This window comes from Chinchilla lanigera, unplaced genomic scaffold (genome assembly GCF_000276665.1).
Source record: "Chinchilla lanigera isolate Chin_1 unplaced genomic scaffold, ChiLan1.0 scaffold00057, whole genome shotgun sequence".
Taxonomy (NCBI): Eukaryota; Metazoa; Chordata; class Mammalia; order Rodentia; family Chinchillidae; genus Chinchilla; species Chinchilla lanigera.
The window spans coordinates 13,094,218-13,117,000 of NW_004955458.1; the positions used below are offsets into that span (position 1 = coordinate 13,094,218).

At 40.1% G+C, this 22,783-nt stretch overlaps 1 protein-coding gene across 3 annotated transcripts in view; it reads right to left on the reverse strand.

Moving 5' to 3' along the window:
- Grip1 (glutamate receptor interacting protein 1) overlaps positions 1–22,783 on the reverse strand; it is a 208,512-nt gene that overhangs the window by 123,360 nt on the left and 62,369 nt on the right. For all 3 annotated transcript variants that reach the window (XM_005397458.1, XM_005397455.1, XM_005397454.1), the window contains exons 4-5: positions 7,240–7,375; positions 4,934–5,079 (exon numbers count right to left, since the gene is read on the reverse strand). In XM_005397458.1, coding sequence (XP_005397515.1) covers positions 4,934–5,079; positions 7,240–7,375 — 282 coding nt within the window. The remainder of the gene's footprint in view (positions 1–4,933; positions 5,080–7,239; positions 7,376–22,783) is intronic.

The following is a 22,783-nucleotide window of genomic DNA, read 5'->3' on the forward strand; positions in this document are numbered from 1 at the left end:
TGATCCACAGTGTTGCCATCATTTACAACGATAAATGTGAGTGTTGTACATTTTAACATGACTAATGAAATAAATTTGATCTTTATAGTTTTGATTTGCCTCATTGACTCTTGCTAACTAGATTGTCATGCTCAGCACCAGGTGTTCTTTTCAGCCGCCTGAATGTTGCTGATTCCTTCACAAGCGTGTATGTGCACAATTAAAGGCTCACCTGAAGAATCAAAGAGCTAGGTCAAAAGCAAAACTACTCAGTACTTTAGTTCTACTCTTCAGTCTTATTTCTATATGTGAATATGCATGCGATTCTGTAGTTATTTTACTATAGTAGACTGGATCGTTCCAACTTCATGCAGTATTTTCTGCATTCTTGCTGACCCCCCCAATGGGAGTATAGGCGTGATCTGATTGTGCACTTTCCCACCTCATTATGATATGTGTCCATTTGTCTTGCTTTTGCAACCGTGAGGCCAAGAGATGCAAGGAAAGGCTGCAAATGTGGTCAGGCTTGTCTTTTATTCCCTATGTCACAGGAGAAGCTTTAGAATCAGTCCCAGAATGAACCACGTGGATGAAACAAGCCTACACTGCCTTCTCTTTTTGTCTCTCCATCAGTACCACCGCCACCACCATCATCATCATCATCATCATCGTCTGTCTGTGTCAGAACTGAGCAAAAGGCTGTCCAGGGACACGCTCTGACACATCCATTTGAATTCTGAAAGGACTCCTTTTAACAGAAAGCTAGTCTGGTTCAGCTGATGGTTAAACATGAGATCTGTGTTTACCGATCAGATTAAGTGGCAGAGATTTATTTTTTATTAGAGAAGTACATCAGTAGCTCCAATGTTTAAATGGAAATAACGTTTAAATGGACAACATAACAGAAATTATATTCTTTCCAATTATTAAGCTTACAATAAAGGATTTTAGGTGCCATCACAACATGGAAGAAAATTAAACATTTCAATATTACGGAGGGGTGATGTGATCACAAAATTTGAGGACATTGTTCTGGACCAACTTTAAATGCATAAACACCTAAGCCACAGTTTAGTTATATTTTTGGTAAAAATAGTCTCAAAGCATCACACAGATTTAAAGGAAAGAGAACTATTGACCTCATGGAGAACAAACATTTCATTTTCATGAAGAGACTGCATCTCAGAAAAGACAAGTGACTTGCCCAAAGTCAAATTTTAACTTTTCCTCTAGTGGATCACACACACACACAGCCTCCGCTCAGTTCTTTCCAGACTCGGGTTGGCTGAGTCTCAAATTGCTGTGATCTGGAGAGCTGACCGGTTTCGGCCTTGGGCAGCTTATTTTAGCAGTCAGTTCTCCCTGGGCCTCAGCTGACTGGTCTGTTTTGCTCTAGCAGTTTGAGCTAAGTGAAGAGAGGACTGTTAATCCTTTCAACCTCTTTGAACTCAAAGATCTTATTAATTTCCCCAAACATAATAAAAAGAGGCAGAAATCATCCTTGGAGAATAGACTTCTTCTACCTGATTTCTACCATTAAAGTTCATATTTCTGCGTTTAAAATTTTGTTTTCTTCCTTCCCACCAGCTTTATAGTTTGAAGAAGAACAGAAGTGGCACAATTCCCCAGTGAAAGATAGGTTTTTATGCCTGAATATTTTTCATACCCATCCTCTGTAACTACTAATGTTATATTGATTTATGTTATCAGCCCTGTTTTGGAAAATCGTAACAGCCTATAGGCTTATTGCCTATGATCTATTCTCCCTTTGGCCTCCAAAATGATAACGTAAATTCTGAACTTAGGACACAGCTGAAAGCCTCTAAGGGCTCCATATTGCCCACTTGATGCCATCTAAGCTTTTCCTACATAACATAGAGCGCCCCTCACTTGTTTCTTGTTGACCTCACTGGCCTCATCCCTACCCGTGGCTTCTCCACCTCTCCCGGTCCGTGCAGTTTAACCTGTACATTAGGCCGTATCGTCTCACCTTCGTACTATCCCCTCTGCATGGAATGCTCCTCTTCCTGCTTGACCTGTGCTATCTCCTTCAAGTCTTCCCAAGACCACCCAGCTCTGAGTCACCCATAATACTGGACAAATCTTTACTATAGGCCTACCTCAACAACTATAGCAAGAGCTCCTCTTGGAAGGGGGTCTGTTTTATGATATTTATATACTCAGTTCAATGCAAACCCATAATCAAGGAACATTAGCTCTAGATATCTGACTTTTTTAGCTCCTTGGCAATGGTTTCAGACAGTAATTTCAAAGCAAACTGGCTATTCCAAAGTTTAAGGAAATAGTATTTTCAGTGTAATAATAATAATGGTAATAATGATTAATATTAATTATTTACCAAATATGTGACAATGATCTAAACAATGATTATGTGAGTACAGAATCCTTACAAACATCTTACAATAACAGTAGCCATTTTACATGGAGAAAGGCTTAGAGAACTTAATACATATAAGATAGAAATGAACAAAGTTGACATTTAACTGGTGAAATAGTCTAACCCTAATATTTTACTTTACTGGCGTATTCTTGCTCAAAATGAGAAATGTGTAGCGGAGTTTTTAAACATAGACTTAAATTAATTTTGTATAAATGAGGACTAGATTTTCAGTATTTCATTTTATATTAAGAATAGGAACTGAAGAAAAAAGAATAGGAACTTGTGATTGGCTGCATACATATCCTCAGAATGCTCCATTTTTATCATCTAGCTTTAAATACTACTTTCATTCTCATTAATTTCATTTTACAAGATCCAGTCCAGATCTTTTTCCCAATCTGCAAACCATACCTTCAATTGTTTTCTTGATATTTCCACATACATGTCTTTTTTTTTCTTTTCCCCAGCATCAGGAATCAAACTCACAACCTCACGCTTGCCAGGCAGGCGCTGTGCCGCTGAGCTAAATCCCCAACCCTCCACATGTACACGTCAAATACCCATTTCAAATCATGAAACCTGGTTCTTCCATCCCTGCCCTTCTAATTTAATGGCAACTCCAGCCTTCCAGTTGCTCAGGCTCAAACCCTTGGGGTGACCCCTAACTCCTTTATTTCTGCACTACCCATATCAAATCCATTAGGATATTCTACTGGCTCCATCTTCAGAATGGATCCAGAGACATCTGACTTCTGCTAACCACCTCCACCGCTCCTTCACGCATGGAGCACTGCAATTACCTCCCACCTTGTCTCCGAGCTTTGACCCCTGTCCCCTAAAGTCTGTTCAGGGCGACCAGAGAGATTTAGGACAGCATAAATCAGATCACAGTTTCCCTCTGTCCTACACCACGGAGTAGATTCCTACATCACTCAGGAGAAAATTTCCGGTCTCCCCAGGGGCCTGTCAGGAAGCCCCCGCCCCTAACGTATCTGACTCATGGGTCACTCTGCTCCAGCCACACTGCCCTCCTGGATGTCCCTAGAGTGGCCCCAAGTAATTCTCGCCTTTCAGCGCTGGCTGTTCCTTCTTCTAGCATTCTCTCCCTCCAGAAATCCATGTAGTCACCTCCCCATCTCTTTCAAGAGATGGAGAAGCATCACCTTCTCAACTGTTATTTTGTTCCAAATTAAAACTGTAATCCCACCTCAATCCCATCATTCCTAATTCTTCTAGCCCTGATTTATTTTTGTCATATCATTCATGACCTCATACAAAATTTACTTATTTAATATGGTTTTGCTTTATTAACTGTCTTTCTCTGCTAGAATGTAAGCTCCCTTGATGGACCCCAAGCGCCTAGAATCTGGTGGCTGCTGAAGCACAGTGAACGCTCAGTAAGTGACTACCAAATAGATGAATTATTACCAATTCTTCGTAGTCAATCTGAGCTCTTCCCAGGAGGGAAGAGCAAGGGGTTTTCCAGGGTAGTGGCCCTATTTATAGCAAATAACACACATGGTGCTAGAACAATAAAGTGTAAGTGCAAGGCAGCAGTAACACAGCACATGGTGTTTCTGCTTGTAAATAAGCACACAGACTTTGGAGGCAGGCAGTTTGGGGCCACCTGCGGACTGTGGAGCCTACTAATCTGGCATAGATACTTAATCTAGGCCTTTCTTTTTTTTTTTTTTTTTTTTGGTTTTTTGGTTTTCTTCCGGTACCGGGAACCAAACTCACGACCTTGCGCTTGCCAGGCAGGCGCTTTTGCCGCTGAGCTAAATCCCCAGCCCCTATGCCTTTCTAAAATAGTAAAAATGATAATAATGTCTATCTTATAATACTGATTGGCTCATCTACTATTTATTAAAAACTGCTATAGTTCCAGGCACTATTCTAAGCGCTTTACAACTGTTGAGTTACTCCTCACAACAAATCCATAAATACAACTATCATCCCTCTCTCACGGATATGAAAACTGAGACATTGACAACTTCTCTTTCTCAAAGGCATACAGCCAGTAAAAAGTGAAGCTGGGACTTAAATCTATTTGATGCTAGGTTTGTCTCTGACCCTCCTAGTGGTGAAGATGACATTAATCCACGCAAGTCAAGTGCCTACAATGCCACACATTTTGTAATCTTTCAAAATCTGTTTGCTCTGCACTGCAATATTACTTGATAATAATAGGATATGTAGTTAATTTTATGTTTAGTATATGAGCATATCTATACAGCTCAATGTAAAAACATGCTTAACATGCTTTTTCGAAACCTAACTAAAACACTTAACAGTTAATCACATTACTTATAAACATGTTAACTGTTTATGAAAATAATTTAAAAGGCAAGAATGTTGTTCCTATAATTTCATTGTTACCTACGCTCTTTTTTGTTCTCCCTGAAGAGGCTATGTTTCTCAACTCAAATAATTTTAAAACAACAAGAAACTGCTCTGCCATTGCTGAAATGAGACACTGATGGCAAAAGGGAAACAATAAATCACTAGTTTCAGGACGCAACATCATGCGACCCGCGGCTTGCCGTTACTCACAGACGGGTGGGAGCTCGTACTCCACTTCCAGAACCACTCTTTCCCCGACGTTCTTCAGCAAGCTGATGATCTCATCGTGGCGGAATTTGGCCAGGTTGATCCCATTCACGGCTTTGATATAGTCGCCCACATCCAGCTGGTCACTTCTGCAATGCAGAAAATGTCCCTTTGGTGAACTCAATCTCTCTACGGGCCAGCCCGAATCTATTTTGCATCTGCCCCTTGTGAATAAGCAAAATTTGAAGGCAAACACAGCAAAGTTCCTGCCTGCTAGTCCCTAGGAGGAGGAATACAGCAAGGGCAGACTGCCCTGCAGAACCAGCGGTCCTGTCTGTTCACAATGCCTGTTACACTTCAGAAGTCCTGCTCTGATTTTCCCCCAATCACTGCCTATTTTATCTTTAAAAGTGCCATAAAACAAAATAAACAGAAACATTATGATGCTCAGTCCTACAGTGTCTGAGGAGGCATCTAGATCCTGCATACGCCAGGTCTTTTCCTTCTTATTCCCTCTCGCTTTTGGACATTCCACAGCTTTCAATATCTTCACTAGGTATTTGCCCAGGGCCAGCAAAAGGGCCGCACTCCTTGGGTCCTATTTATTGCTTCTACTTTCCTCGTTATTACTTACTAGTTAGCGAGACTGATAAAAACGTGCATTGGTGGAACAGAAATTACAAGGGAAGAACTGGGTTTCAATAACGTGCTCACCCTTCTTTATCAGCATATTAGAACTTCAGCTGCTCTATGGCTTTTAGTCAAATTTTACTTCTAAACCAAGAGGAGGCAGTGAGACCGATGATGTGAGTTAAAATTTGAGGATAAGGACCCCAACTTAGACAAAGGACTTCAACAACATTTCCCCCCAGTGGGAATAACGAATGCATTTTCCCAGTAAATCCAGTCTCAGTCCTCGCACCTGTGACAGCCTTCCTCATGGGCTCTCACCCGCAGGACATTCTGCCTCTGTTCCTTAAGCTGGACCAAGACTCACACCAGCCCCGCTGCCTAACGCTCCCCGTGAGCTCCTGTGCTGTTGCATTTTATTGTTGTGCAATGTCATTTTGCTTCCAAACTTTTCATGTTTTTCATATCTTATCTCCCCTAATAGGTTATAAGCCCCTTTAAGGGCAGGAACCTTTTGTTCTTATTACTATGAATAAGATGCTGATGCCTTATACAATGATAATTTGGTGATTTTTAATGCCCAATATAACTGGTATAGTGCTGCATTTAATTATGGCATGACTGCAGTGCCAACGGCATCTTCCTCCGTGTGCGGGCTGGACATGAAGGAACTCCGGACACAGACGAGGACCGACCATCATGGACTGGCAATGACTGGTATAAAATAAAAGGAGGCCCAGGGTGTGTGGTGGGGAGGTGGCTTCTAAAAACCTGAAGGAGGTAGGTTAGGGGGTTGGGTCCGTGTCAGCCTCTTCCATGCAGCACCCTCCCAGTCACAGAGGGTCAGCTCAGTTGAGCTTATGAGTGGAAAAATAATCAAAGACCTTTTGCCCACCAAAAGTAATCACCATTTCAGATGGCCCGCTGTAAGGTGAGGATGCTAAAATTTAACTTAAAATTATGTGGACAGAAATATTGGTGTCTGGGATCTAGGGAACACTCATCTCGCTTGTAATGAAACCAGAAGAAGTCCATCTCCTCTTCCTGAGGTAGATTTAGAATAGGTTTATACAGCAAGCCCACGCTGCGCAGGGCCAGGCAGTTCTGTCTTTGACGAAAACCAGTGACTCGCAGGACAGAGTGAGAACCCTTGGCCCAAACCTTTGCTTTACTTGGAAACTGTATCTTGGTCTTGGTGAAAGGGAAGTCTCGTAAGTAGAAAACCAAAATTTTTACTTAGAAACTTGGAGTTGGCTCCCCCACTCATCTCTGGCGGGCCGTTCCCCCCCGGCGGTCTCCCCAGACACAGCACAGCGGTCACCCGCTTCACACTCGGACGATCTGGGCGTCCTGTCCCCGCTGCAGCCCCTGCCGCCCAGCTGCACACTGAAATCTAATTTCATGCAAGGGGTTCAACTGACGACCTTAGGGGAGCCTCGCTGCTCTGGAGATGACACCAAAGCTCCTGGTGAACTCAGCACAGGCCGGCAAAGCCGCAAGCACCGTGGGGCCGCCTGGGGGCCGCTGCCGACACACGCCCGCTGCGTTTCTGCTGCCGGCGGCTGCCCGCCAGATGGCAGCTGTCATTTATTTATCAGTGACCTTTTCCGAGGTAGCTTTAATTCTGGAATTAATTACAGCCTGTGCTCCTTTTTCCACCTCCCCCGAGGGGCAGTTACCTGGCAGCAATTCCCCCCTGCCGCAGGTTCGACACTCTTGGTTTGCCATCTTTATCAACTCCTCCTGACACTGTCAGGCCCAGGGTGGTGCCTTCCTTCTTCATCAGCTCCACGATGGTGGAGCCCTTGAATTCCTCTGTGAAAGAAAAGCATTTGCCTTATTAATTGAGAACAGACTCACATAAGTCGTTCTGTGAGGTTAAGCGGCTTCTCCTCCTCTGGCCTCCTTCCTTGTACTTTGCTGAGTATCTTGTAAGACTGTGTAGCCAGATAACACTGAGGCAGGCATCCCACGGGGGTCACTGAAAGGGCACAGGTGAGGGCTCAGGTTGTCAATGAACAGTCTAAACTGTCTTTTGTAGTAATGTCTTAAGTACCAACCTCTTCGCCCTTTGTTTTACGCCATTCCCTCACGACTTTTCTAGTTTCTCCCCTTGTAACTAAATAGAACAACTAAAAGTTGTCAGGAAAAGAGTTAGAATCCAGAATGACAATACAAATGTATATTGCACAGCGGCAGACTCCAAGTTCATGGTATATTTCAGCTTAGGAAGCCAGCTATAGGAGAAAAATCTTTCCTTCCATAGGTTCGAGCAAAACATTACTGACCCTACATTTTTGTCTTTCAAAAACAGAATACAGTAGCTCATGTAACAACTGCTATCATTTCTTGCAGAGAAAATCACTGTACAGCAAGGCAGAGTTGATCCTCAGAATTTCAAGGTAACTGTTGTAAATTTCTAATTCTTTAAGCAACAGAAGTTGAAAACCTCACAGATCTTGTGGGGATAATGTTTATGTACCAGAAGGGAACACCAGTCTTTTGATAAAAATAAGTCAGTATTTACCTACCTAGAGGCTAATTATGATGCACACTGCTTTGGAATTCCCCCAGACGTTTCCTCACTCACCCACATACTTTCTTGGTGTGCAGGGAGAAACCGGATGGCTTTCCAGATTCTCCCCAAGTCAGGGCTATGCACTTCCAGCACATCAAAGACACCCATCTTAACATGCAGGCACACACCTAACTTCTCAAAGTCAACTAGCAATGAAAGGTTCCTCATTCTCTGCCATTTCTCCAATTGCATATGATTAAGTATAATTTCAAAAATCTCCATGAATTTTTGTGGCTATTAAATGATCTCACCAGGCAGTGAAACCATCAGATCATCTTAGGGAAAGAAATTGCCTCTCTTCTGATCTAGTGATAAGAACAGAGCACTTGGGGAAAGGAAGTAAGGGTGGTAGACTACTCCTTTCCGGAGGGAAGTAGGAAATGTCGTTCCGGGCAGGGTTTGGAGTATGCCGGGCCTGAGACTGTAGTACCCCAGCATACCACTGTGGAAGCTCGCTTTTCGTGGCAGTCTCGTGCACTGCCTATGTGAGTTGGTAGTGCCCTTTAAGGCAAAAGCAAAGATAGAGGTTGGCAGTGTGCACAACATCAGCTCTACCCACTACATTTCGTATGAGAGACCACGTAAGAATTGAAACTCAACAATAAAGATTCTTATCAAGTGCCTGAAGCTGTTGGCCCTTTTAGATCATCTACCAGAAGCATTTGTAACCAAATCCACTACTGCGTGCATTTTGCCCAGTGCTCCCTTACAACAAAACAAAACAGAGGGGCTGGGGATTTAGCTTGGTGGCACTGTGCCTGCCTGGAAAGTGCAAGGTTGTGAGTTCGATTCCCAGTACCGGAAAAACAACAACAACAACAAAAAAGGATTCTCAAAAACAAAACAAAATCCAAAAACCTCTCCTCCCTACCACAGAAACCTACACGGGCCCAACTGATACTTGAAGAGATGGCCTTACAAATGAACCTTATTAAGTTCAGGCTGGTGAAAGGCAAAGTCTAAATTATTTACAAAATTAATAATTAAAGCAACCAAGATGGCATAGCAGATGGTAACTATTTGTATTACAGGGATGTAAGGTGCCCGACAACTCTGCCCCATGGATTCTTTGGATCTTCTTTAAATACGCAGCGTGACCCGTACGTCTACACATTTGGTTATAAACCTTTATGTGCAGAGTTAGCAGCCCACTGTCAGACAGTCCCGACTTCACAAAGAAGCAACTGCAAAGTAGCAATACCAATCACAAGAGAAATAACTTTTGACTAATAAAAACTTTCTCCTATTGAGGCTTTTAAGGACACACTTTGCGCGTAAAATGGGGCCCTACAACATGAAAGTACAGTCTTCTGAGAGGAGAACAGTGCTATTTTCTCCAGAAAGAACCTCAGCCCTTTCCAGGTTTTTGGCTAAATCTCAAAAGTCTAGAAAAGCTCAATTCTTTGAGTGTAATTTATTTTTAAATTATAAATCCACTAGTCTGCCTATCTTTTAAACTGGCAACAGCCAATTACGGTCTCAATCAAAAAGATGTAAAATCTTCTCCTAAGCTAGTTCTAATTTTTTTTTTCTTTTTTCCAGTACCAGGAATCGAACTCATGACCTCACGCTTGCTAGGCAGGCGCTGTGCCACTGAGCTAAATCCCCAGCCCCAGCTAGCTAGTTCTAATAATGAGAAAAGAAAGTAAACACTTACACCCTGGTTACTTAGGTAACTTGTACATTTATCAAGCCAATAAGTTATTCGATGACTACTACGTGTCAAACGCTGAAAATCAAAGGAGGAAAACGTTAAGGCCATTTTTCTGAAGATGCTTACGAGGTGGTCAGACAGGCGAAGTCCCAGGCCGCTTGGCATAGTGGGGTTGTGAGCAAAGCAGAAGCAGCCACAGAGCAGATCGTCCTGGAAGCAACGCCCACTGAAGGCTCGAGGTGCCGCCTGCATAGCTAGTTCCCAGTTTTGTCTCCTGACTAATCTGCTGCACTTATTGATCAGGATTTGCTGAGCAGAGGAGACTAAAGAAGGAATACGAATGAGGCAAAGCTCAAGAGTAAAGATAGGAAATTGTTGCAAGAAAATGTGCTGAATCATGGGAATTTTATCTGCCAATAATTCTCTTTCATCCTGAAGGAAATGACTAAATCTGCTCTAGGTGTTTCCAAGGCGGATGGGAGAAAAGGGGCGGCCTGGAGAGGGAGGAGCCTGCTTTTCGATAACCTACATTCTTTACCCAAGTAATCAATCATTTCATGTCTTTTTTGGTGTTTAATGTTCGCCTAATGATCAGATGGCAAGGAGAAATGAAGACAGATGAATTCATTTGCATGAGTTCACTTATGTATCAAGGCATACTGAACAAAGGCTGCAGTAAAACAGGGGATCTTGGGCAAGTCAACATGTACTGACAGTTTCTTTCTTCTGTGATTTAAATTGCAAATGTGCCTCTGCAAGTGAAGAGGACCTCCTAGCAAACATTACATAGTTTCTTCAATTAGTGAGCAGCGCAGGGAACAGATGAGGCCTGACTGGCAAGGAATGAGATGGTTCTGGATTTGACATTTTCCTTAATCATTATATTTCATTATCTTAGAAAAAAGAATCGCAGGTTTACATCTGTACCCCTGCTTACCCAGTGTAGCCAACAAGAATATCACTGGTATAATGGGATTTAAATGTTTGCTGTTTTTCTTTGGGTTTGTAATTCAAGCTTTTAAATTATTCATCTCAAGAAAGTTTTAAACAACAATGGTGCTTGGCTAAAGCAAGAAAATTATAAAAAAGTTTTACGAACAAAAAATCAGTTACAAAGACAGCTACACAATTAATATGTATATAATAATGTGTGCATAGCTTTTATATATCCAAACAATAGTCAGTTAGAAGTTATCGTAGAAGATCTCTCCATAGCAAGAGAATCCCAAGAAAAATGTGCAAGATCTATAGAAGAAAACTTACATAACTTCTGCTATTAAATCAGAACAAATGGAAAGATACCCATGCATCCAAAAATGGGTGTACGTCCTTTGTGCCAGGCACCATTCTAGACACTAGAGGTACAGCACTAAACAAAACATAAGATCCCTGCCCTGTCAGTAATACTCAAGTACACAGCGTAACTCAACATAAACAGAATGTGTCATTTCTCCCTAAACTAGTCTATAAAGTTAATAATATCAGTAAAAGCACAAATACGATGTTTTGGTCAAAAGACATGTTTTGCATTACTGACAAAATGGAACATGGATTCCTACAAAGATTCTGTGACATACTGTGTTGCCCAGGTAAACTAGCTTGTCCCTTAATATTGCTGTGAAGGATAGGAATCCTCCCTGGAAGAGGAGAAAGACTATGCCTGGATTCACATTGCTAATCACATCTTCCAAGAAATCCTGTCAAAAGCACCAGACACGGAGAAGCAGGGCCTGGAGCAAGGAGCCTGGCAAAGCCCGTGGGGTCTGCCTTCCAGAATGAGTCAGAGTCCTGATCTACTTGACATACGCAAAAACAAATCAGTAAAGGAACAGAGAGAAAGGAATAGGATATTGTGAACTCGTATCAGACCATCTTACTGTCTTGTAGCACTGCTTCGCATAGAACAAAAGTAAAGCATAATATTATTGTGTGCTGTGAAACCTTTGGTGTCTGGACCCCCTTGCCTCACTTCTTTAAAAATATCTTCAGGAGTAGAAGGGAGTTACCCCTAACTTTTGGCAAGACTCTGAAATTGTGGAGCGGCATGAACAGGAAACTAGAATTGAAACAGGAGCTGCTGAAAGGGGAAATGATGCCTCCAACAGAGGGACAAAGGCCACGAGAGCAGCTCATAAAATACGGGTGCTGAGCCTACCCCAGGGCATTGGAAGCAGAATACCCACTGATGGGATATTTTTATATTAAATTTTGATTGTATTTTTAAATTCTGACATAACTGTAGACTCACAGGCCACTGTAAGAAGTAATAGAGAGGTCCCGGCATGCCTTATCTTCTTTTCCCCAAGGGTAAAATCTTACAGAACTATAATACCATAGTATACCGTACCATTATTGATAGTGATGAAGCCAAGGCACCAAACGCCTCCATCACCACGAAGATCAGTATCGCCTTTTCATAGCCTTACCTGCCTCTGTCCTATTATTAGATTTTTCCTACCTTCAGAAAGCCCGTAAGCTATTCTCTAGTTTTAAAATTTTGCCATTTCAAGATGTTTTGCTATGCTAAATAAATGGAAACACAAAATGTGAAACCTTCAAGATTGACTTTTACATTCAGCATCTTTCCCTACTGAGCCATCCAAGATGTTACTCATAGCAATAGTTTGTTCCTTTTTATTATTGAGTAAATACGTATTATGACGTAAATACACCAGAGTTTGTTTAACTATTACTTGTTGAAGGATATCTTGATTGTTTCCAGTTTGTGGCTATTATGAATAAAGCTGCTATAAATATTCATGCATGAATTTTCTGTGAACATAAATATTCATTTCTCTGGGGTAAATGCCCAGGAGTATAATTTGAGAGTCATATGGTAGTTGTATATTTAGTTTCCTAAGAAACTGCTAAAGTGTTTTCCAGACTACATGTACTATTTTATATTCCCCTAGTAGTGTGAGAGTCATTCAGTACCCTTCATCCTCACAAGTATTTGGTGTCATCACTGTTTACAATTATAGTCCATCTGATATCTAATTATAGTTTTAATTTTCAGTAATTTGAGCCATTTCCCTATGAGATATATAGATTTTTTTTTTAGTACCTACTTACTTTCATCTGTATATCTGCTTTGGAGAATGTCTCTTCATGTACTTTTCCAATTACATTGTTTGCTTTTTATTGTTGAGTTCTGAGAATTGCTTGTATCTCCTCTATTCAAGTGCTTTATTAAATGTGTGACTTTTGATATTTTCTCTCAGGCTGCTGGCTTTCTTCTTATCCACTTAACAAGGTCTTCCATAGATCATTTACAATTTTGATGATGTCCAGTTGGGTCAATTAATCCTTTTATGGATTATGCTTTTGTAAAGCCTAGGAACTGTTTGCTAAGCCACAGCTCCTAAAATTTTCTGTTTTCCCTACAGTCTAAATATTGCCCACAGTTCCTGTAATAGTTTGATTTACATTTAAGTTTGTAATCTATTTTAAGTTGATTTTTATAAACAGTATGAGATTTTGGTCAAGGTTTTCTTTTTCCTCTTCATGGGTAGGTGTCAAATAACTGCAGTACCATTTGTTGAACAGACCACCTTTCATCTACTACATAGCATTTTGATCTTGTCAAAAACCTGCTGGGCATATTTATATGGGTCTCTTTCTAGGTCCTGTGTTTTCTTCTATTTATCTGTGTGCCTAGTCCTCTGTTAGCGAGTTTTTATTACTGTAACAACATGAAGCCTTCAAATCGGATTGACAGATTGCCTACACTGCTCATTTTTAAAAAGTTGCTTCTTTTTCTTTCCATGTAAATTTTTAAAACAAACCCTGTGTCTAATCTGTTTATCAATTTGGAAATAATTAACAGTGTTATTATTTTGAGTCTTCCAGCCCAGGAAAGATAATATGTCTCTCCAACTATTAAGATCTTCTTTGATTTCCTTTATCACCATTTTTCTAGCTTTCAGCATACAAGTTTTATATATTTTTCCTTAGTTTTACATTCAAGAATTTTACTTTTGGAATTAGTATGAGTAGTATTTTGCTATTAATTTCACTATATATGTACGCATTGTTAGTATATGGATACACAATTGATTTTTCATTTTTAAAGGGAATAATAATAATAAAAAAAGAACAATAGCAAAATACCAACCACACAGACAAAACAAAACAAGGCAAAAACAATAAAAATGATACAGGGTTTCAGAACAAAATGATAGGAATTAGCAGTGGTTGCTATATTACATATTGTTATCTTCAATGAGGTTGCTCAGATTACCAGATATAAGAATGCAAGATTGATCAAACCATTAAAGAGAATAAAAATAAAAATAAATAAACCCATTAGAAACAATACAGAATTTCACTCGACAAGATGATAGGAATTCTACAATCGTTGTTATATTGCCTATTGTTGTCTTCAAATCAGTTGTCCAGATTACCAGATGTAAGCATCCAAAATTGGTCAGAAAGAAAAAACTTAAGCATTAACTGTTCTTTTCAATAATGTCTAATCACTTATACAATTGATTTTTATATATTTATCATATATCCCTTGGCTCTGTGGAATTTGTTTTTTTCTTTTTCATTTTTTGAATTTTTTTAGGATTATCTATGTAGACAGTCATTTACAGGAATAGTTCTATTTCTTCTTTTCTATTCTACATGCCTTTTATTTCCCTGTATTGAGAGAAGCACTGGCTGAACTTGCTATATCATGCTGAATATCATCCCTAAGAATAAACTCTTAACTTTTTCCCATCTTAGGGGAAGGCAGTCATTGTTTTATCATTATGTATTATGTCATTGTAGGTGTTCTTTGTAGATAATCTTCATGAAGTTGAGGAGTTTCCTCTGCTCCCATTTCTTGAGACATTTTTGTTGTCACACAAGGGTTTGAAATTTCTCAATTTTTTTCCTTGACTAATACAACTGGGTGATTTTTCCTTTTTATCTTGATGATTTCATGGATTACACTGATTTTCTAATATTGAACCAACCTTGCATTACTAAAAAGAAAACCCACCTGGTAATAGTATGTAATATTTTTAATATATTATTAAATTCTATTTGATAATATTTTGTTAAGATTTTTCATCAATATTCATGGATGCTACTGTCTATTTTCTTTTGCATTGTCTTTGGTTTGGGTAAGAGGATAATGATATTAGTTTCCTAAAATGAATTAGAAAATACATTTCTCCTTCAATTTTCTACTAGAGAATGTGTGGACTTACTCTTAATTCTTTTTAAACATTTTATAGAATTTTCCAATGAGGGGGCTGGGGATTTAGCTCAGCGGCAAAAGCGCCTGCCTGGCAAGCGCAAGGTCGTGAGTTCAGTTCCCGGTACCGGAGAAAAACCAAAACCAAAAAAAAAAAAAAAAAAAAAAAAAAAAGAATTTTCCAATGAAATGATCTGGTCCTGGATATTTCTTTTTTAGAAGTTTAAAAACTACAATCAGGGCTGGGATGTAGCTCAGTGGTAGAGTACTTGCCAAACATGCATGGGCTCTTGGTTTGATTCCCAACAATGTGCAAATGAATGAATGAATAAATAATTCAATTTCTTTAATAATTACAAGACTATTCAAATAATGTACTTCATATTGGGTGAGTTATAGTTTGTGTTTTTCAAGAACTGGTTCGTTTCCATTGGATCAGAATTTTTGCAGGTGGGAACTGAACATTTCTTTTTAAAGCTCACCTTATCCTAACATGTAGACAAGACTGAGACACACCAGTTTAGGCTTTAGTACATGCAGAGAGATTGGTGGGAAAGAGACTGGGAAGCAAGGGGAGATGAGGCCACACATGATAACAGAGAAGGACTTAGCTTTGAGTTCTAGGAAGGTTAGCCTGCTGCTATTATGAAGCACTGGCTTTTAATAATGGCATGAAGTGCTGGAAGAAAGGCATTAGACATAGGTCTGGAGAGCACCTAGAAAGCCACTCTGGTTATATAACACGACATCAGGCTGCACTGTGCCAACAAACCAAACAAAGAAGCTTAGCTCAATACAACTGAGTTTGTTTTGCTTACATCCCAGTCCAAGGTGGGAACTTTTTGCATACCCAAGCCTAAGTTCAAAGGTGGCTGAACATTAGCAACTAGACAGGTGTCAGCAAGAGCACAGAATGGATCTGGAGAGAGAGGTCATTTGCCACGCCTCCTAGAGGTAACAATGAGAAACTAAAGTATGGAGCAGTATGTTGATTATTGGAACTCCACATTTCTTAATGAAGAGGAATTTTATTGGCAGAGATCAATTAGGCCTGAACAGCATCTTGTTTGACCAGTGGATAGTGAAGCCTCCTCAGGAAACCTAGAAAAGGTCTGGGGTGCTGGGACTGGAGCAGGGGCGAGCATACACCATGTCATAGCGGAGAAACTTAATGAGGTCTGAGTACAAGAGGGAGGAAGATTTAGTTTTCCTTTTTGTCAACCACAAAGTGATCTATCAGGTCTTTTCCCACAGCTATGGCATAGAAAGAGAAATCATATTAAAAGCAACTACTAGAAGCATATCGAGCAAAACAGGCACCAGTGAAGTTCTTTACTTCTTAAAATTCTATCCATCCTATAGTTTTTTAAAAAGTAGAACAAACAGTGAAATAGAATTAGTTTGAAGAAAAATCCCTACATTAAGTCACAGATTTTGAAATGCTGGTGTTGGAGACAGTTTCTGATCCCTGATGTGTCTTCAGTGTCCAAAAGGGGGCCTGGAATGTTAGCAGATGCACCCTGGTCCCACAGGGTCCCACAAGGCATTAGGACTGGGCAGTGAGCAGTGGCTTGTGGCAAACGGAACGATGGCTGAATGGTGCAGAGCAGAATGATGGAGGAGCAGAATTTGCAGAGGAGCAAATAGAGTTACTTGCCTAAACTGACTTGCTTGATTACCAATGCTCAGGAAGGGGGATTGGGACTCACATCTAAATACTAAAGCTGTATCTGTGTGCCTACTTTTGGAAAGAATATTATTGTCCACACTACACTTTTACCTGTATATTACTTCCTGTGGTGCTACCAGGAAGTTTAGTCCTCTCAGGAAATAAACAGACGCTTTCTCCACGCTCCTTTCAAGCTCTCCCTAACATCCCAGGTTCAGCAAAGCTGCAGGGATCAAAGCTGGGTTTCTGTGATAAACGTCTCAGTCTTGCCACAGACTGGCAGAGGAAGGTCTTTCGGCACTTTTCACGGCTGTGCAGCGACATGAGGAATGTACCAGTATTTTTCTCACCCCCTGGGAGTCTGAGCATAAAATAGCATAGTGAAGGCATGTGCAACATGTAAATCACACCTGGTACAAATATTCATGTGAAATCAAGTTATGGTCACTATTTATCTTACGGAATGATGAAAAGGGTGGGATTAGTATCTGCATGTTTCTTTCTGAATCACCTCAAAGGAAAGGAAACACATGAATATGCAGTACCAACTATAAAAATCTGTGACTCCTGAAAGTATGTGATATTTAGATCAGGTTTTTAAAGAAACAGCATGAAGATGTGAACCCTCTGGTTGGTATGATAGATTCAGATATCATATTTCCTAAAGAATTACGTGAGAGAAATTCACTACTTTAAAACATGGTAACTAGAATTCTTTCTGTTTTCTAATATCTCAAAAACAGTTACCTAATTGTCAAAAATTTGCTACTAAGCTTCAAGTGCCACAATTTATTAACAAGTTATTTAGTTTTTCTGGGTCTTAGTTTCCTTCCCTCTAACAGAGAAATAAAACAATGTCTATAAGGTATTTAAGTGTTAAGACTAAGTGATAAAATTCTTATAGTGAAATTACAATAATACTTGTCACACAGCAAGTGTTCAACATACGTCAGCTGTGATGTTACGGTTAATGTTACTATTTGGATGTTGGAAGATGCAAAGTACGCAGTCTGCTAATCTTCTAAGCATTTTGATTATTATGAACATAGGACAAAATAATTAGCAATGGTCTTTCACTGTGCAGTCATACACTACTTGGAGAATGTACTGAAAACTCTGGATCCTTATCCCAGAAAAAGTTTGCATATAATTTTAGGAAGATCCATTCTGAAGCAGGGACTCTTCTGGAGTCCATCTAAGAATCCTACTTTAGAAATACTGCCATAGCTGACTGTGTCTGAGCAATGTGCCAGTCAGAGCACCCTATTATACAATTTGTGTGCATGTCAGGTAGGGGTCACGAGACTGACATCACATACCATGTGTTCCCAATAATCCCCTGATAATCTACATGAGACCATGACAGAAGGTATCAGAGACAGGAAGGGGCTCGTCTCAGTGCAACCGCTCCTCTTTCACAGCACGACTACGAAGTGGTGCATATTTAGATGTAAGAGTGCAAGAGGACCTCAGAAGCACGTCGGGCAAGAGATCTAGTAACTGCACTTGTTTCAAGAGTGCCAAGAAATTTTCCTGCAGGAAAACTCGTCATGTGTGATTCTGACTTTGTAAGTGGTGTAGTCCATTTCAAAGCTGTGAAATTCTTACTGAAAATGTGACCCAAAACTGGATTTTCCAAGTTATACATTAGTGATTGGCCTGTGGAACTTTGAAATTACTTTTGATCTTCAATGTTCCCTTGGAGGAGCTATTCTTACAGGTAAGGGCTGGCACCTCGAAGACCAATCATTACAGCCTCTACCTTTCTGCTCTTCACATACTCAATGACCAGAGAGACAAATGTCTGCACTGATCATTTCAGTAAAGTATGTTTTTCCACAAAAGAGCTTGGGAGCCTGTGAAAGAACAACAGCTGAAACTGTGGCCCTAGGACAGTTCCATGGTGGCAACACAAGTGTATTTAGAGGTCTAAGCTTTTCCTTACACAACAGTAGGAAAACTACTTCCTATCATTTCTCCCAATAGTAAAAAAAAATGAAGGCAGAAAAACTTGTTATCAAATTAATGAAATACTGTTGGGAGAAACTCATTTATTTCATATGCCTTTTTGGAGTGACATTACCTGGACTGCATAGTGTTTAGGTTTTTTTTTTTATTTTTGAGACAGGGTCTTGCTACATAGACTAGGCTGGCCTCAAACTCATGGCAATCCTCCTCCCTCAGCCTCCCAGTGCTGGGATTACAGACATGCACTACCACTATCGGCCCTCACATCTCTTTTTTGATATCCTTTGGTGATCAGTATCTTATGTTGAATACTAATGATTTGGATATGAAAAATAAGGGCTACTATTGTAGGATTTGAATAATCAGATGCTCTGATATAGAAGTCTAGCAGAACAATATGGGTTAGGAGATATGTCTTGTTCAGCTGGAAGGGTGAAAAGAAAGGAACATTCCAGATGGAAGATGACCTTGAGATATTAGGTCTGTGCTATGGCTACTGATAGGTCGCTTAGCTAGGGTCCAAAAGAGGGAGCTAAATGCGTAGGGGCTGTTACTTCAGATAAGAGACCTTGTCTCAAGCAAACAAACAAAAACCATAAACCTAAAGGAATAATACGGAGATTCCCATTCTGGCTGAAAAGGAAATGGAGGGAAAATATATCTTAACCAGAAATTAGACTTCTTAATTGATTGCAGGGAAATGCAACTTAAAGATACACCTGCTTAGCTTCTTTCTTCCATAAATACCTAAGAGCATACATCTCGCACTTGACTGAAAAGAGAAATTAAAGAAACACTTGATACTTTTAAAGATCACCGATCATTTGAAAGCAGTTTGTACTCCTCAAAACGTCCTCACACTCACTATTCAATGTAACTTCCAGAACAAGCCTGTGAGTAACATAACATTCCCATTTTAAGGATTAAGGAAACAAATTTGAAAATTAGCCTTTGTTGTTAAGTGGAATTTTGTTTCTGTTCTTGTAACAGAAAGTGCCCCCGCCCCAGCCAATATACTTCAGTTTCTTAGTTGCCCAGGTGATAGTTTCTGCTCCACTTCCTGATGCTTCTGGTCCCTTAGAAATGGCTGGTCACTGTGATGCTCACTGGATAAGCCAATCCTCAACTGACAAGCCATTCTGCCTCTGCACTTCCTGCTTGCACATCCCATGTAAGCCCCAGACCACCAGGGATCAGGGTCTGATACTTTGGAAATGACCCCGATCAGTGCCCACTGATATAAAAGAAATCTGCCTCCAAATCCTGGGTATTGTTTTGGTGTTTCTGTTTGCCGTTGCTTTCTAAATCCATGAAATTTCCTCATTACAAGGAATGCTAAAAATTTTCAGATTCATCATGAATAATGGCTAAGCAGTGGACACAAGACTGCATAGATAAAAAAGAGCTAAAAAAAATAATGCCATCTTCCAGCAGACTCCAAGCCCCTAGGGTAACAGGAAGTCAATTGCTCTTATTTTGTCAGATGCCTATATGTCAGGAAAATGTATTGGACTTTTCTTTTTTCTTTATGATACTTGATCCACTTCAAAAAGGAACAGATGGATAACTAATAGTGCAGTCACTGGGGATAACCAAGAGGCAAGGCATCAGGGAGTCCTGTGGGCCCCACAGGAAAAGCCAGCTTCAGTGACTTTTGTCGTAGCCCTACTGACATCCACTGGGATTCAGGGTTGGGGCGGCTGTGCTGCCCTTATCAAGGACAGCTCCTAAAGCCTACCTCCGGCTGCTTCTACCCTCACAGGGGGAACAGCACTCTCTCTGGCCCCTCTCCTGGTCCGGATATTTTCTTCTGCTCCACATAGAAAAACAACTACATTCTTGTCCCAAGGGAATTATTCCCTATTTACATGAGTAGCAAGGGGTCGAGCAGATAACGGAGTCAGTACTGTTTCCCCTTTGGATCTGCCCTTTGTGTCTCCTCACGCAATTGCCCCTTGCTCAGACACAACTGCTTTCTGGCCTCACTCACTTTGAAATGTTGGTGTGTTTCAGTCACTCACCCTTCCACCCCATCCCAGTTCATCTGTCAGTCCATCAATTCTCTATCAAATATCTGTTGATAATTTGTTAAATATTAGGCACTTTGGTATTCAGAAAAAAAAGACATAGACTTAGTCACTACTCACAATGAATTTTCATTTTTATTCTAGCAAAAAATACACACCTCATGCAGTTAAAGATCATAACAACATGATCAGTGATAATTAGCAAAGCAAACTCTTAGTTTGCAGCTAACTAGGGACAGCTACTTGGAAAATATATGCAAATGGCTCATTATGTCCTAGAAAAACTAACCATATTGGCTTGGGCAAGCTACTAAATGCTGATTTCTTATCGTTAGGATTTTTTTTTTTTGGTTTTGTTTTGTTTTGTTTTTTCTTCCGGTACCAGAATCGAACTCATAACCTCGCACTTGCCAGGCAGGCGCTGTGCTGCTGAGCTAAATCCTCAGCCCCACCGCTAGGATTTTTAAGTTTATACACACAACAAGGAAAAGGTAAGTGAAATAAATTGTCTAAGGTCTTCTAACAATTTCTTCCCATTTTCCTTCTAAACTAGTGTCACTGATATGCACATTTTCCTATCATTGTTCTATGGGCATCAAGGACAGCTGTGACACAGCACGGCCTAGAAAGCGCTCTGCAGTTAGCCCTTGGATTTTCTTAGAGATTGCTGAGATGCACTAGCTAAGCTTTGATGCTTGTATTTTCTTGATCTTGTGGGAGGGTGTCAAGTGAACTTTTTAGACAATACCTATTCGTTCTGCAACGGTCCTTAGTGGTTTACTGCCTGAAATTTAGGGGACTGTATTTATCCAATCACATTGCCAAGAATTACAACCAAATAAGAGCATGCATACACAGTGATGATGATGTCATAACTAGTGAAGTTTTAAGGACAACCATAACATGCAACCCACTTTCACAGCTTTTGACATGTATGGGGGTGGTAGATCTTAGGATATATAAAATATGGCATATTTGTCCCAACTCCATTTTCAACTGAAATCTTTAAGGTATCTGACAAGAAAAAGACCAAATAGGCAGAGTCCTAAGTTTCTGGTCTCATCTTCAGCTACTTTTGTTTGTTTTCTTTGTTTTCCCCTCATGGAAGATTTCAAAAAGTTTTCTACAGCTAAAACCCAGTAATGGTTGGGAATGGTCATTCATGGGAAGGGTGGTTCATGCCTATAATCCCAGCAGTGAAGGAGGCTGAGGCAGGGTCAAGAACAGAAAGGAAAAAAGAAAGGAGAGAGAGAGAGAGACAGTGAGAGAGAGCCAGCCAGCGAGACAGGCCAAGTGTGAACCCTTGTCAGCTGGTAGGTAGGGTATTCCCAGGTCTGCAAAAATAATGCACAGGTTAAGATACGAGTTGTAAATTTCTGAGACCTTCTCTGGCATGGGGACAGGCTTCTTCCAAAGTCCAAGGAGGGATCCTAGCAATATACTCACACCATCCTATAGTCCATTAAATTTGAAAAAGATACTTTGCATACTTAAATTATATAATCTTCAGTACCACAGAACCTATATTTTTCTTTGACAATAGAAATTTACATCCATAGACCACTTAAACTGCCTATAAGAGTCACATGCATTTGATTTTTACAGAAACCCAGGATCTTAAAGATGAAAATATGAACTTTTTCAAGGGTCGACAGCTTGCCTAAGGATATACACCAGGCAAATCACTTTGCTAGAACTTTATTCTTTTGACAATATCATTGTCTAATATGGGCTGCCTTGTCTTGAACACATTGACAAAGTGATGCTTATTGAAAAAAAAACCCAAATGTCAATAAAAAGTCCTAAGACTATTTTTGTTATGGTTCTTGAAACATAAATATGAAATATTATAACAAACTATAGTTGAAGCATGCACTGTGAAAGTTTCACACAATAGGTAAAAGAATAGTTTTCTTATTTGTATTGAGTTAGTGACCTGTCACCCCTTTGTTTGGAAGTCCATGCCACTTTCAGGGAATAATAACATCTTGAAATTTTGGAGACATGCGCTTTGCTGAATATCTACGGGAAAAGGTTTGCTCTTTTGTTTCTTTGTTTGCTTTATGTAATCGTTGTTCCACTCAGTGATATATGGACACACAGGGACATTTTTCTCATATCTGAAATCTGGATACATATTTT